General features: G+C 38.2%; 1 protein-coding gene across 2 annotated transcripts in view; it reads right to left on the bottom strand.

Annotated features, from left to right (window-relative positions):
* Positions 1-2,079: 2,079 nt before the first annotated feature.
* LOC110506865 (ADAMTS-like protein 3) overlaps positions 2,080-15,987 on the bottom strand; it is a 249,991-nt gene continuing 236,083 nt past the window's right edge. For both annotated transcript variants that reach the window (XM_036981198.1, XM_036981199.1), the window contains exons 32-33: positions 2,893-3,107; positions 2,080-2,387 (exon numbers count right to left, since the gene is read on the bottom strand). In XM_036981198.1, coding sequence (XP_036837093.1) covers positions 2,269-2,387; positions 2,893-3,107 — 334 coding nt within the window. In that variant the 3' untranslated portion in view covers positions 2,080-2,268. The remainder of the gene's footprint in view (positions 2,388-2,892; positions 3,108-15,987) is intronic.

The following is a 15,987-nucleotide window of genomic DNA, read 5'->3' as shown; positions in this document are numbered from 1 at the left end:
GCTGACAATTATTATCTCACATAATACATACTACTGTATGCACTGTACTCTGATGAATATGTTTCAAATGTATGTACACATTGAATGTTAACTGTTATGGCAAATATGCAATATCCAATAAATCATGTTGAAACCGCTTTTCCTCCTACTGTCTGTCTAGTAGGTTCTAATGCAAATGATTTGGTTTGGATGGTTGTTTTCTTATGTCAATGACGTTCCACTACAATCTGACATCCCTTTGCCTTCACACATGTTAATGGTCTTATAGGAGTCTGCATCACACATCCACTTCCTACTGTATACTGTATGTACATGTACAGTCAGTGGTGTAAAGTACTTCAGTAAAAATACTTTGAAGTACTACTTAAGTCGTTTTTTTCTGTGTATCTGTACTTTACATGTACTTCACAACATTCCTAAAGAAAATAATGTACTTTTTACTCCATACCATTTCCTTGACATCTAAAAGTACTTGTTACATTTTGAATGCTTAGCGGGACAGGAAAATGTTACAACACACGCACTTATCAAGACAACATCCCTGGTCATCCCTACTGTCTCTGGTTTGGGAGACTCACTAAACACAAATGCGTAGTTTGTAAATTATGTCTGAGTGTGTTTTTAAATAAAAAAATAAGAAAATGGTGTCGTCTGGTTTGCTTAATATAAGGAACTTGAAATGATTTATACTTTTACTTTTGATACCTACGTACATTTAAAACCAAATACTTTTATACTTTTACTCAAGTAGTATTTTACTGGATGACTTTCCCTTTTACTTGAGTCATTTTCTATTAAGGTATCTTTACTTTTATTCAAGTATGACAATTCGGTACTTTCCCCACCACTGTGTACAGTATATTCATACATTCATACATGCACTTGCTATAAATTAAAAAATAAACACAGGACACCCATAAACCACTGCTTCTATTGGTGTTTTGTTGCTAGAGTATTCTTTCTTTCTGTCCGTCCATTCAGTGCACATTACCGTGGAAAACAATGACAAGGCCATTTAAAGACTGCTCTCTCCTTCAGGAATGGGTTAACAGCACACACTTTACACACACCTTTGCACTCACTTGTTACATGTGTCATTGGAAAAATATCTAGTATTGGTAAAGTGTTACATTTCTAAGGCCATAGGTCCAGATTTGAGGCTTGCATCAAATTACATTGGTTGGGCCACCTGAAAGATTCCTTCACTCCATATCTGTGCACGCTTGTCTCCACCAAAGTGTCTCCGGCAAAAATCCCCTAGGTATCTTTCTCAGTCTAATCAAGCCATTGGGGCATCATTATTGGGAGGAAAATCCATTTAGGTTGTGATGAAAAAGTGAGAAAGATTTCCTCAATGTTGTGGTGGTAGTGTCTTTAAAGCAGACTCCAAACAGTCTCAGGCTATGACCAGTCTACCATGTTACATGGTCCCTCCCTCCCTCAATCCAAGCCTCCATCCTTCCTTCAATCTATCCCTCCATCCATCCATCCCTCCCTCCCTCAATCCAAGCCTCTATCCAGCCCTCCCTCAATCTATCCCTCCCCCAGCAGCCCCTCAATCTATCCCTCCCCATCTATCCCTCCCCCCATCCCTCCCTCCCTCCCTCCCTCCCTCAATCTAATCCTCCATCCATCCCTCCCTTGATCTATCCCTCCATACATTCATCCCTCCCTCCCTCAATCCAAGCCTCTATCCAGCCCTCCCTCAATCTATCCCTCCCCCAGCCGCCCCTCAATCTATCCCTCCCCCCATCTATCCCTCCCTCCCTCCCTCCCTCAATCTAATCCTCCATCCATCCCTCCTTCAATCTATCCCTCTATCCATCCATCCCTGCCTTGATCTATCCCTCCATACATTCATCCCTCCCTCCCTCAATCCAAGCCTCCATCCATCCCTCCCTCAATCCATCACTCCATCCATCCATCCCTGCCTCAATCTATCCCTCCATACATCTATCCCTTCCTCAATCTATACCTCCCTCCCTTCCCCAATATATCCCTCTATCCATCCATCCATCCATCCCTCCCTTCCCCAATATATCCCTCTATCCATCCATCCATCCCTCCCTCCCTCCCTCCCTCCCTCCATCCATCCATCCATGGCTTCCAAGAGTTATGTTGTCCACACTCTGTCTCAACGCTCAGGGGTTTCCTCTAGGTACAGATCTAGGATCAGCTTCCCCTCCCCATTCCCAGCCTTAACCACTAGTGGAGGAAATTAAAAACTAACCCAAGACCAGCATCTAGGGGCAACTTCCTCCTAGAACACTAGGTGGAGCCATCCTCCTGTAAACAGGACTCACAACACCTCTGCTTGTACATGTCGATGGGGCAAAGCTTTAACCTCTTCACCACGGCACAGTAGTGGGTGGTGTCTTTACATTCACCTACACAGAGACACAGAGACAACATACATTGTGTTAAATGCTGAAACTCGACATTTTGGCATAAAATAACATCCATTCTCTCCACAGAAGAACATGTCCCAAATGGCACCCTATTTCCTTTATAGTGCACTACTTTGACCAGGGCTCTTATAGGACTCTGGTAAACAGTAATACAGGAATAGAATGCCACTTGGAACGCATGCCACATTTCCATTAAAAAGTAGCAGAAAGCTAAGGAGTATGGCTTAACGTCAAATTCAGGCTAAAATTCAACATCAGTGTAACTGTCCATATAGATTTGGGTCTGGACTGTTAAAAAGCCGTTTAGCAGTTTAAAAAGAGGGTTTGTGTGATTTTACTTGTGCAAAGTCATCGTTTTTGTAATAGGTGTTTTTTGAGTCAAACTTATGCCAAGCCACTCCAATGACATATTCCCCAGCTTCAGAAGTCAGAGGAAAGGCAGTGAGGGTAATATGGTAACGTGGTAAAAACACTACACACTCACTTCCACAGGTGGTGGCGTTACAGTGCTGCCAGGTGGCTGGGCGTCTGTGCCAGGTGCAGTGTTGGTCTGCCAGGGTTCTGCCACTCCTGAGGTGGGCACAGTCCACCCTGCGAGACTGAAACCCGCTGCCACAGGCTGCCGTGCACGCTCGCCACGGCCCCACGCGCCAGTGCACGTCACACAGCTCCGACGAACAGTTACGCACTGAGACGGGCCTGAGGGAGACAAAGAGAGATAGAGGGAAGGATTTGATTTTATTAGAATCCCCTTTAGCCGGAGCCAATGGAGACAGAGAGTCTTACTGGAATCTGTTGCTTTATTAGTTAAAAAAAACAACTAGGTTTTCTGTTCACTTGCGCTATATAAGATGGAAGGGAGTTCCGTAAACTCATGGTTCTGTATAATACTGTATATAAGATGGAAGGGAGTTCCGTAAACTCATGGTTCTGTATAATACTGTATATAAGATGGAAGGGAGTTCCGTAAACTCATGGTTCTGTATAATACTGTATATAAGATGGAAGGGAGTCCCATGCACTCATGGTTCTGTATAATACTGTATATAAGATGGAAGGGAGTCCCATGCACTCATGGTTCTGTATAATACTGTATATAAGATGGAAGGGAGTCCCATGCACTCATGGTTCTGTATAATACTGTATATAAGATGGAAGGGAGTTCCGTAAACTCATGGTTCTGTATAATACTGTATATAAGATGGAAGGGAGTTCCGTAAACTCATGGTTCTGTATAATACTGTATATAAGATGGAAGGGAGTCCCATGCACTCATGGTTCTGTATAATACTGTATATAAGATGGAAGGGAGTCCCATGCACTCATGGTTCTGTATAATACTGTATATAAGATGGAAGGGAGTCCCATGCACTCATGGTTCTGTATAATACTGTATATAAGAAGGAAGGGAGTCCCAGGCACTCATGGTTCTGTATAATACTGTATATAAGATGGAAGGGAGTTCCGTAAACTCATGGTTCTGTATAATACTGTATATAAGATGGAAGGAAGTTCCGTAAACTCATGGTTCTGTATAATACTGTATATAAGATGGAAGGGAGTTCTGTAAACTCATGGTTCTGTATAATACTGTATATAAGATGGAAGGGAGTTCTGTAAACTCATGGTTCTGTATAATACTGTATATAAGATGGAAGGGAGTCCCATGCACTCATGGTTCTGTATAATACTGTATATAAGATGGAAGGGAGTTCTGTAAACTCATGGTTCTGTATAATACTGTATATAAGATGGAAGGGAGTTCTGTAAACTCATGGTTCTGTATAATACTGTATATAAGATGGAAGGGAGTCCCATGCACTCATGGTTCTGTATAATACTGTATATAAGATGGAAGGGAGTCCCATGCACTCATGGTTCTCTATAATACTGTATATAAGATGGAAGGGAGTCCCATGCACTCATGGTTCTCTATAATACTGTATATAAGATGGAAGGGAGTTCTGTAAACTCATGGTTCTGTATAATACTGTATATAAGATGGAAGGGAGTTCCGTAAACTCATGGTTCTCTATAATACTGTATATAAGATGGAAGGGAGTCCCATGCACTCATGGTTCTCTATAATACTGTATATAAGATGGAAGGGAGTTCTGTAAACTCATGGTTCTGTATAATACTGTATATAAGATGGAAGGGAGTTCCGTAAACTCATGGTTCTCTATAATACTGTATATAAGATGGAAGGGAGTTCTGTAAACTCATGGTTCTGTATAATACTGTATATAAGATGGAAGGGAGTTCCGTAAACTCATGGTTCTGTATAATACTGTATATAAGATGGAAGGGAGTCCCATGCACTCATGGTTCTGTATAATACTGTATATAAGATGGAAGGGAGTTCTGTAAACTCATGGTTCTGTATAATACTGTATATAAGATGGAAGGGAGTTCCGTAAACTCATGGTTCTGTATAATACTGTATATAAGATGGAAGGGAGTTCTGTAAACTCATGGTTCTGTATAATACTGTATATAAGATGGAAGGGAGTCCCATGCACTCATGGTTCTGTATAATACTGTATATAAGATGGAAGGGAGTTCTGTAAACTCATGGTTCTGTATAATACTGTATATAAGATGGAAGGGAGTTCCGTAAACTCATGGTTCTGTATAATACTGTATATAAGATGGAAGGGAGTTCCGTAAACTCATGGTTCTGTATAATACTGTATATAAGATGGAAGGGAGTTCCGTAAACACATGGTTCTGTATAATACTGTATTTAAGATGGAAGGGAGTTCCGTAAACTCATGGTTCTGTATAATACTGTATATAAGATGGAAGGGAGTTCCGTAAACTCATGGTTCTGTATAATACTGTATATAAGATGGAAGGGAGTCCCATGCACTCATGGTTCTGTATAATACTGTATATAAGATGGAAGGGAGTTCCGTAAACTCATGGTTCTGTATAATACTGTATATAAGATGGAAGGGAGTTCCGTAAACTCATGGTTCTGTATAATACTGTATATAAGATGGAAGGGAGTCCCATGCACTCATGGTTCTGTATAATACTGTATATAAGATGGAAGGGAGTTCCGTAAACTCATGGTTCTGTATAATACTGTATATAAGATGGAAGGGAGTTCCGTAAACTCATGGTTCTGTATAATACTGTATATAAGATGGAAGAGAGTCCCATGCACTCATGGTTCTGTATAATACTGTATATAAGATGGAAGGGAGTTCCGTAAACTCATGGTTCTGTATAATACTGTATATAAGATGGAAGGGAGTTCCGTAAACTCATGGTTCTGTATAATACTGTATATAAGATGGAAGGGAGTCCCATGCACTCATGGTTCTGTATAATACTGTATATAAGATGGAAAGGAGTTCCGTAAACTCATGGTTCTGTATAATACTGTATATAAGATGGAAGGGAGTTCCGTAAACTCATGGTTCTGTATAATACTGTATATAAGATGGAAGGGAGTTCCGTAAACTCATGGTTCTGTATAATACTGTATATAAGATGGAAGGGAGTCCCATGCACTCATGGTTCTGTATAATATTGTATATAAGATGGAAGGGAGTTCTGTAAACTCATGGTTCTGTATAATACTGTATATAAGATGGAAGGGAGTTCCGTAAACACATGGTTCTGTATAATACTGTATATAAGATGGAAGGGAGTTCTGTAAACTCATGGTTCTGTATAATACTGTATATAAGATGGAAGGGAGTTCCGTAAACTCATGGTTCTGTATAATACTGTATATAAGATGGAAGGGAGTTCCGTAAACTCATGGTTCTGTATAATACTGTATATAAGATGGAAGGGAGTTCCGTAAACTCATGGTTCTGTATAATACTGTATATAAGATGGAATGGAGTTCCGTAAACTCATGGTTCTGTATAATACTGTATATAAGATGGAAGGGAGTCCCAGGCACTCATGGTTCTGTATAATACTGTATATAAGATGTAAGGGAGTTCCGTAAACTCATGGTTCTGTATAATACTGTATATAAGATGGAAGAGAGTCCCATGCACTCATGGTTCTGTATAATACTGTATATAAGATGGAAGGGAGTTCCGTAAACTCATGGTTCTGTATAATACTGTATATAAGATGGAAGGGAGTTCTGTAAACTCATGGTTCTGTATAATACTGTATATAAGATGGAAGGGAGTTCCGTAAACTCATGGTTCTGTATAATACTGTATATAAGATGGAAGGGAGTCCCATGCACTCATGGTTCTGTATAATACTGTATATAAGATGGAAGGGAGTTCTGTAAACTCATGGTTCTGTATAATACTGTATATAAGATGGAAGGGAGTCCCATGCACTCATGGTTCTGTATAATACTGTATATAAGATGGAAGGGAGTCCCATGCACTCATGGTTCTCTATAATACTGTATATAAGATGGAAGGGAGTCCCATGCACTCATGGTTCTCTATAATACTGTATATAAGATGGAAGGGAGTCTGTAAACTCATGGTTCTGTATAATACTGTATATAAGATGGAAGGGAGTTCCGTAAACTCATGGTTCTCTATAATACTGTATATAAGATGGAAGGGAGTCCCATGCACTCATGGTTCTCTATAATACTGTATATAAGATGGAAGGGAGTTCTGTAAACTCATGGTTCTGTATAATACTGTATATAAGATGGAAGGGAGTTCCGTAAACTCATGGTTCTCTATAATACTGTATATAAGATGGAAGGGAGTTCTGTAAACTCATGGTTCTGTATAATACTGTATATAAGATGGAAGGGAGTCCCATGCACTCATGGTTCTGTATAATACTGTATATAAGATGGAAGGGAGTTCTGTAAACTCATGGTTCTGTATAATACTGTATATAAGATGGAAGGGAGTTCCGTAAACTCATGGTTCTGTATAATACTGTATATAAGATGGAAGGGAGTTCCGTAAACTCATGGTTCTGTATAATACTGTATATAAGATGGAAGGGAGTTCCGTAAACTCATGGTTCTGTATAATACTGTATTTAAGATGGAAGGGAGTTCCGTAAACTCATGGTTCTGTATAATACTGTATATAAGATGGAAGGGAGTTCCGTAAACTCATGGTTCTGTATAATACTGTATATAAGATGGAAGGGAGTCCCATGCACTCATGGTTCTGTATAATACTGTATATAAGATGGAAGGGAGTTCCGTAAACTCATGGTTCTGTATAATACTGTATATAAGATGGAAGGGAGTTCCGTAAACTCATGGTTCTGTATAATACTGTATATAAGATGGAAGAGAGTCCCATGCACTCATGGTTCTGTATAATACTGTATATAAGATGGAAGGGAGTTCCGTAAACTCATGGTTCTGTATAATACTGTATATAAGATGGAAGGGAGTTCCGTAAACTCATGGTTCTGTATAATACTGTATATAAGATGGAAGGGAGTCCCATGCACTCATGGTTCTGTATAATACTGTATATAAGATGGAAGGGAGTTCCGTAAACTCATGGTTCTGTATAATACTGTATATAAGATGGAAGGGAGTTCCGTAAACTCATGGTTCTGTATAATACTGTATATAAGATGGAAGGGAGTTCCGTAAACTCATGGTTCTGTATAATACTGTATATAAGATGGAAGGGAGTCCCATGCACTCATGGTTCTGTATAATACTGTATATAAGATGGAAGGGAGTTCTGTAAACTCATGGTTCTGTATAATACTGTATATAAGATGGAAGGGAGTTCTGTAAACTCATGGTTCTGTATAATACTGTATATAAGATGGAAGGGAGTTCCGTAAACTCATGGTTCTGTATAATACTGTATATAAGATGGAAGGGAGTTCCGTAAACTCATGGTTCTGTATAATACTGTATATAAGATGGAAGGGAGTTCCGTAAACTCATGGTTCTGTATAATACTGTATATAAGATGGAAGGGAGTCCCATGCACTCATGGTTCTGTATAATACTGTATATAAGATGGAAGGGAGTCCCATGCACTCATGGTTCTGTATAATACTGTATATAAGATGGAAGGGAGTCCCATGCACTCATGGTTCTGTATAATACTGTATATAAGATGGAAGGGAGTTCCGTAAACTCATGGTTCTGTATAATACTGTATATAAGATGGAAGGGAGTTCCGTAAACTCATGGTTCTGTATAATACTGTATATAAGATGGAAGGGAGTCCCATGCACTCATGGTTCTGTATAATACTGTATATAAGATGGAAGGGAGTCCCATGCACTCATGGTTCTGTATAATACTGTATATAAGATGGAAGGGAGTCCCATGCACTCATGGTTCTGTATAATACTGTATATAAGAAGGAAGGGAGTCCCAGGCACTCATGGTTCTGTATAATACTGTATATAAGATGGAAGGGAGTTCCGTAAACTCATGGTTCTGTATAATACTGTATATAAGATGGAAGGAAGTTCCGTAAACTCATGGTTCTGTATAATACTGTATATAAGATGGAAGGGAGTTCTGTAAACTCATGGTTCTGTATAATACTGTATATAAGATGGAATGGAGTTCTGTAAACTCATGGTTCTGTATAATACTGTATATAAGATGGAAGGGAGTCCCATGCACTCATGGTTCTGTATAATACTGTATATAAGATGGAAGGGAGTTCTGTAAACTCATGGTTCTGTATAATACTGTATATAAGATGGAAGGGAGTTCTGTAAACTCATGGTTCTGTATAATACTGTATATAAGATGGAAGGGAGTCCCATGCACTCATGGTTCTGTATAATACTGTATATAAGATGGAAGGGAGTTCTGTAAACTCATGGTTCTGTATAATACTGTATATAAGATGGAAGGGAGTTCTGTAAACTCATGGTTCTGTATAATACTGTATATAAGATGGAAGGGAGTCCCATGCACTCATGGTTCTGTATAATACTGTATATAAGATGGAAGGGAGTCCCATGCACTCATGGTTCTCTATAATACTGTATATAAGATGGAAGGGAGTCCCATGCACTCATGGTTCTCTATAATACAGTATATAAGATGGAAGGGAGTTCTGTAAACTCATGGTTCTGTATAATACTGTATATAAGATGGAAGGGAGTTCCGTAAACTCATGGTTCTCTATAATACTGTATATAAGATGGAAGGGAGTCCCATGCACTCATGGTTCTCTATAATACTGTATATAAGATGGAAGGGAGTTCTGTAAACTCATGGTTCTGTATAATACTGTATATAAGATGGAAGGGAGTTCCGTAAACTCATGGTTCTCTATAATACTGTATATAAGATGGAAGGGAGTTCTGTAAACTCATGGTTCTGTATAATACTGTATATAAGATGGAAGGGAGTTCCGTAAACTCATGGTTCTGTATAATACTGTATATAAGATGGAAGGGAGTCCCATGCACTCATGGTTCTGTATAATACTGTATATAAGATGGAAGGGAGTTCTGTAAACTCATGGTTCTGTATAATACTGTATATAAGATGGAAGGGAGTTCCGTAAACTCATGGTTCTGTATAATACTGTATATAAGATGGAAGGGAGTTCCGTAAACTCATGGTTCTGTATAATACTGTATATAAGATGGAAGGGAGTTCTGTAAACTCATGGTTCTGTATAATACTGTATATAAGATGGAAGGGAGTTCCGTAAACTCATGGTTCTGTATAATACTGTATATAAGATGGAAGGGAGTTCCGTAAACTCATGGTTCTGTATAATACTGTATATAAGATGGAAGGGAGTTCCGTAAACACATGGTTCTGTATAATACTGTATTTAAGATGGAAGGGAGTTCCGTAAACTCATGGTTCTGTATAATACTGTATATAAGATGGAAGGGAGTTCCGTAAACTCATGGTTCTGTATAATACTGTATATAAGATGGAAGGGAGTCCCATGCACTCATGGTTCTGTATAATACTGTATATAAGATGGAAGGGAGTTCCGTAAACTCATGGTTCTGTATAATACTGTATATAAGATGGAAGGGAGTTCCGTAAACTCATGGTTCTGTATAATACTGTATATAAGATGGAAGGGAGTCCCATGCACTCATGGTTCTGTATAATACTGTATATAAGATGGAAGGGAGTTCCGTAAACTCATGGTTCTGTATAATACTGTATATAAGATGGAAGGGAGTTCCGTAAACTCATGGTTCTGTATAATACTGTATATAAGATGGAAGAGAGTCCCATGCACTCATGGTTCTGTATAATACTGTATATAAGATGGAAGGGAGTTCCGTAAACTCATGGTTCTGTATAATACTGTATATAAGATGGAAGGGAGTTCCGTAAACTCATGGTTCTGTATAATACTGTATATAAGATGGAAGGGAGTCCCATGCACTCATGGTTCTGTATAATACTGTATATAAGATGGAAAGGAGTTCCGTAAACTCATGGTTCTGTATAATACTGTATATAAGATGGAAGGGAGTTCCGTAAACTCATGGTTCTGTATAATACTGTATATAAGATGGAAGGGAGTTCCGTAAACTCATGGTTCTGTATAATACTGTATATAAGATGGAAGGGAGTCCCATGCACTCATGGTTCTGTATAATATTGTATATAAGATGGAAGGGAGTTCTGTAAACTCATGGTTCTGTATAATACTGTATATAAGATGGAAGGGAGTTCCGTAAACACATGGTTCTGTATAATACTGTATATAAGATGGAAGGGAGTTCTGTAAACTCATGGTTCTGTATAATACTGTATATAAGATGGAAGGGAGTTCCGTAAACTCATGGTTCTGTATAATACTGTATATAAGATGGAAGGGAGTTCCGTAAACTCATGGTTCTGTATAATACTGTATATAAGATGGAAGGGAGTTCCGTAAACTCATGGTTCTGTATAATACTGTATATAAGATGGAATGGAGTTCCGTAAACTCATGGTTCTGTATAATACTGTATATAAGATGGAAGGGAGTCCCAGGCACTCATGGTTCTGTATAATACTGTATATAAGATGGAAGGGAGTTCCGTAAACTCATGGTTCTGTATAATACTGTATATAAGATGGAAGGGAGTTCCGTAAACTCATGGTTCTGTATAATACTGTATATAAGATGGAAGGGAGTTCCGTAAACACATGGTTCTGTATAATACTGTATTTAAGATGGAAGGGAGTTCCGTAAACTCATGGTTCTGTATAATACTGTATATAAGATGGAAGGGAGTTCCGTAAACTCATGGTTCTGTATAATACTGTATATAAGATGGAAGGGAGTCCCATGCACTCATGGTTCTGTATAATACTGTATATAAGATGGAAGGGAGTTCCGTAAACTCATGGTTCTGTATAATACTGTATATAAGATGGAAGGGAGTTCCGTAAACTCATGGTTCTGTATAATACTGTATATAAGATGGAAGGGAGTCCCATGCACTCATGGTTCTGTATAATACTGTATATAAGATGGAAGGGAGTTCCGTAAACTCATGGTTCTGTATAATACTGTATATAAGATGGAAGGGAGTTCCGTAAACTCATGGTTCTGTATAATACTGTATATAAGATGGAAGAGAGTCCCATGCACTCATGGTTCTGTATAATACTGTATATAAGATGGAAGGGAGTTCCGTAAACTCATGGTTCTGTATAATACTGTATATAAGATGGAAGGGAGTTCCGTAAACTCATGGTTCTGTATAATACTGTATATAAGATGGAAGGGAGTCCCATGCACTCATGGTTCTGTATAATACTGTATATAAGATGGAAAGGAGTTCCGTAAACTCATGGTTCTGTATAATACTGTATATAAGATGGAAGGGAGTTCCGTAAACTCATGGTTCTGTATAATACTGTATATAAGATGGAAGGGAGTTCCGTAAACTCATGGTTCTGTATAATACTGTATATAAGATGGAAGGGAGTCCCATGCACTCATGGTTCTGTATAATATTGTATATAAGATGGAAGGGAGTTCTGTAAACTCATGGTTCTGTATAATACTGTATATAAGATGGAAGGGAGTTCCGTAAACACATGGTTCTGTATAATACTGTATATAAGATGGAAGGGAGTTCTGTAAACTCATGGTTCTGTATAATACTGTATATAAGATGGAAGGGAGTTCCGTAAACTCATGGTTCTGTATAATACTGTATATAAGATGGAAGGGAGTTCCGTAAACTCATGGTTCTGTATAATACTGTATATAAGATGGAAGGGAGTTCCGTAAACTCATGGTTCTGTATAATACTGTATATAAGATGGAATGGAGTTCCGTAAACTCATGGTTCTGTATAATACTGTATATAAGATGGAAGGGAGTCCCAGGCACTCATGGTTCTGTATAATACTGTATATAAGATGTAAGGGAGTTCCGTAAACTCATGGTTCTGTATAATACTGTATATAAGATGGAAGAGAGTCCCATGCACTCATGGTTCTGTATAATACTGTATATAAGATGGAAGGGAGTTCCGTAAACTCATGGTTCTGTATAATACTGTATATAAGATGGAAGGGAGTTCTGTAAACTCATGGTTCTGTATAATACTGTATATAAGATGGAAGGGAGTTCCGTAAACTCATGGTTCTGTATAATACTGTATATAAGATGGAAGGGAGTCCCATGCACTCATGGTTCTGTATAATACTGTATATAAGATGGAAGGGAGTTCTGTAAACTCATGGTTCTGTATAATACTGTATATAAGATGGAAGGGAGTCCCATGCACTCATGGTTCTGTATAATACTGTATATAAGATGGAAGGGAGTCCCATGCACTCATGGTTCTCTATAATACTGTATATAAGATGGAAGGGAGTCCCATGCACTCATGGTTCTCTATAATACTGTATATAAGATGGAAGGGAGTCTGTAAACTCATGGTTCTGTATAATACTGTATATAAGATGGAAGGGAGTTCCGTAAACTCATGGTTCTCTATAATACTGTATATAAGATGGAAGGGAGTCCCATGCACTCATGGTTCTCTATAATACTGTATATAAGATGGAAGGGAGTTCTGTAAACTCATGGTTCTGTATAATACTGTATATAAGATGGAAGGGAGTTCCGTAAACTCATGGTTCTCTATAATACTGTATATAAGATGGAAGGGAGTTCTGTAAACTCATGGTTCTGTATAATACTGTATATAAGATGGAAGGGAGTCCCATGCACTCATGGTTCTGTATAATACTGTATATAAGATGGAAGGGAGTTCTGTAAACTCATGGTTCTGTATAATACTGTATATAAGATGGAAGGGAGTTCCGTAAACTCATGGTTCTGTATAATACTGTATATAAGATGGAAGGGAGTTCCGTAAACTCATGGTTCTGTATAATACTGTATATAAGATGGAAGGGAGTTCCGTAAACTCATGGTTCTGTATAATACTGTATTTAAGATGGAAGGGAGTTCCGTAAACTCATGGTTCTGTATAATACTGTATATAAGATGGAAGGGAGTTCCGTAAACTCATGGTTCTGTATAATACTGTATATAAGATGGAAGGGAGTCCCATGCACTCATGGTTCTGTATAATACTGTATATAAGATGGAAGGGAGTTCCGTAAACTCATGGTTCTGTATAATACTGTATATAAGATGGAAGGGAGTTCCGTAAACTCATGGTTCTGTATAATACTGTATATAAGATGGAAGAGAGTCCCATGCACTCATGGTTCTGTATAATACTGTATATAAGATGGAAGGGAGTTCCGTAAACTCATGGTTCTGTATAATACTGTATATAAGATGGAAGGGAGTTCCGTAAACTCATGGTTCTGTATAATACTGTATATAAGATGGAAGGGAGTCCCATGCACTCATGGTTCTGTATAATACTGTATATAAGATGGAAGGGAGTTCCGTAAACTCATGGTTCTGTATAATACTGTATATAAGATGGAAGGGAGTTCCGTAAACTCATGGTTCTGTATAATACTGTATATAAGATGGAAGGGAGTTCCGTAAACTCATGGTTCTGTATAATACTGTATATAAGATGGAAGGGAGTCCCATGCACTCATGGTTCTGTATAATACTGTATATAAGATGGAAGGGAGTTCTGTAAACTCATGGTTCTGTATAATACTGTATATAAGATGGAAGGGAGTTCTGTAAACTCATGGTTCTGTATAATACTGTATATAAGATGGAAGGGAGTTCCGTAAACTCATGGTTCTGTATAATACTGTATATAAGATGGAAGGGAGTTCCGTAAACTCATGGTTCTGTATAATACTGTATATAAGATGGAAGGGAGTTCCGTAAACTCATGGTTCTGTATAATACTGTATATAAGATGGAAGGGAGTCCCATGCACTCATGGTTCTGTATAATACTGTATATAAGATGGAAGGGAGTCCCATGCACTCATGGTTCTGTATAATACTGTATATAAGATGGAAGGGAGTCCCATGCACTCATGGTTCTGTATAATACTGTATATAAGATGGAAGGGAGTTCCGTAAACTCATGGTTCTGTATAATACTGTATATAAGATGGAAGGGAGTTCCGTAAACTCATGGTTCTGTATAATACTGTATATAAGATGGAAGGGAGTCCCATGCACTCATGGTTCTGTATAATACTGTATATAAGATGGAAGGGAGTCCCATGCACTCATGGTTCTGTATAATACTGTATATAAGATGGAAGGGAGTCCCATGCACTCATGGTTCTGTATAATACTGTATATAAGAAGGAAGGGAGTCCCAGGCACTCATGGTTCTGTATAATACTATATATAAGATGGAAGGGAGTTCCGTAAACTCATGGTTCTGTATAATACTGTATATAAGATGGAAGGAAGTTCCGTAAACTCATGGTTCTGTATAATACTGTATATAAGATGGAAGGGAGTTCTGTAAACTCATGGTTCTGTATAATACTGTATATAAGATGGAATGGAGTTCTGTAAACTCATGGTTCTGTATAATACTGTATATAAGATGGAAGGGAGTCCCATGCACTCATGGTTCTGTATAATACTGTATATAAGATGGAAGGGAGTTCTGTAAACTCATGGTTCTGTATAATACTGTATATAAGATGGAAGGGAGTTCTGTAAACTCATGGTTCTGTATAATACTGTATATAAGATGGAAGGGAGTCCCATGCACTCATGGTTCTGTATAATACTGTATATAAGATGGAAGGGAGTTCTGTAAACTCATGGTTCTGTATAATACTGTATATAAGATGGAAGGGAGTTCTGTAAACTCATGGTTCTGTATAATACTGTATATAAGATGGAAGGGAGTCCCATGCACTCATGGTTCTGTATAATACTGTATATAAGATGGAAGGGAGTCCCATGCACTCATGGTTCTCTATAATACTGTATATAAGATGGAAGGGAGTCCCATGCACTCATGGTTCTCTATAATACTGTATATAAGATGGAAGGGAGTTCTGTAAACTCATGGTTCTGTATAATACTGTATATAAGATGGAAGGGAGTTCCGTAAACTCATGGTTCTCTATAATACTGTATATAAGATGGAAGGGAGTCCCATGCACTCATGGTTCTCTATAATACTGTATATAAGATGGAAGGGAGTTCTGTAAACTCATGGTTCTGTATAATACTGTATATAAGATGGAAGGGAGTTCCGTAAACTCATGGTTC

The sequence above is a fragment of the Oncorhynchus mykiss genome, chromosome 6, assembly GCF_013265735.2.
Source record: "Oncorhynchus mykiss isolate Arlee chromosome 6, USDA_OmykA_1.1, whole genome shotgun sequence".
NCBI classification, from domain to species: Eukaryota; Metazoa; Chordata; class Actinopteri; order Salmoniformes; family Salmonidae; genus Oncorhynchus; species Oncorhynchus mykiss.
Note: the sequence above shows the minus strand (reverse complement) of the source record. Positions and strands in the feature narration are given on the sequence as shown.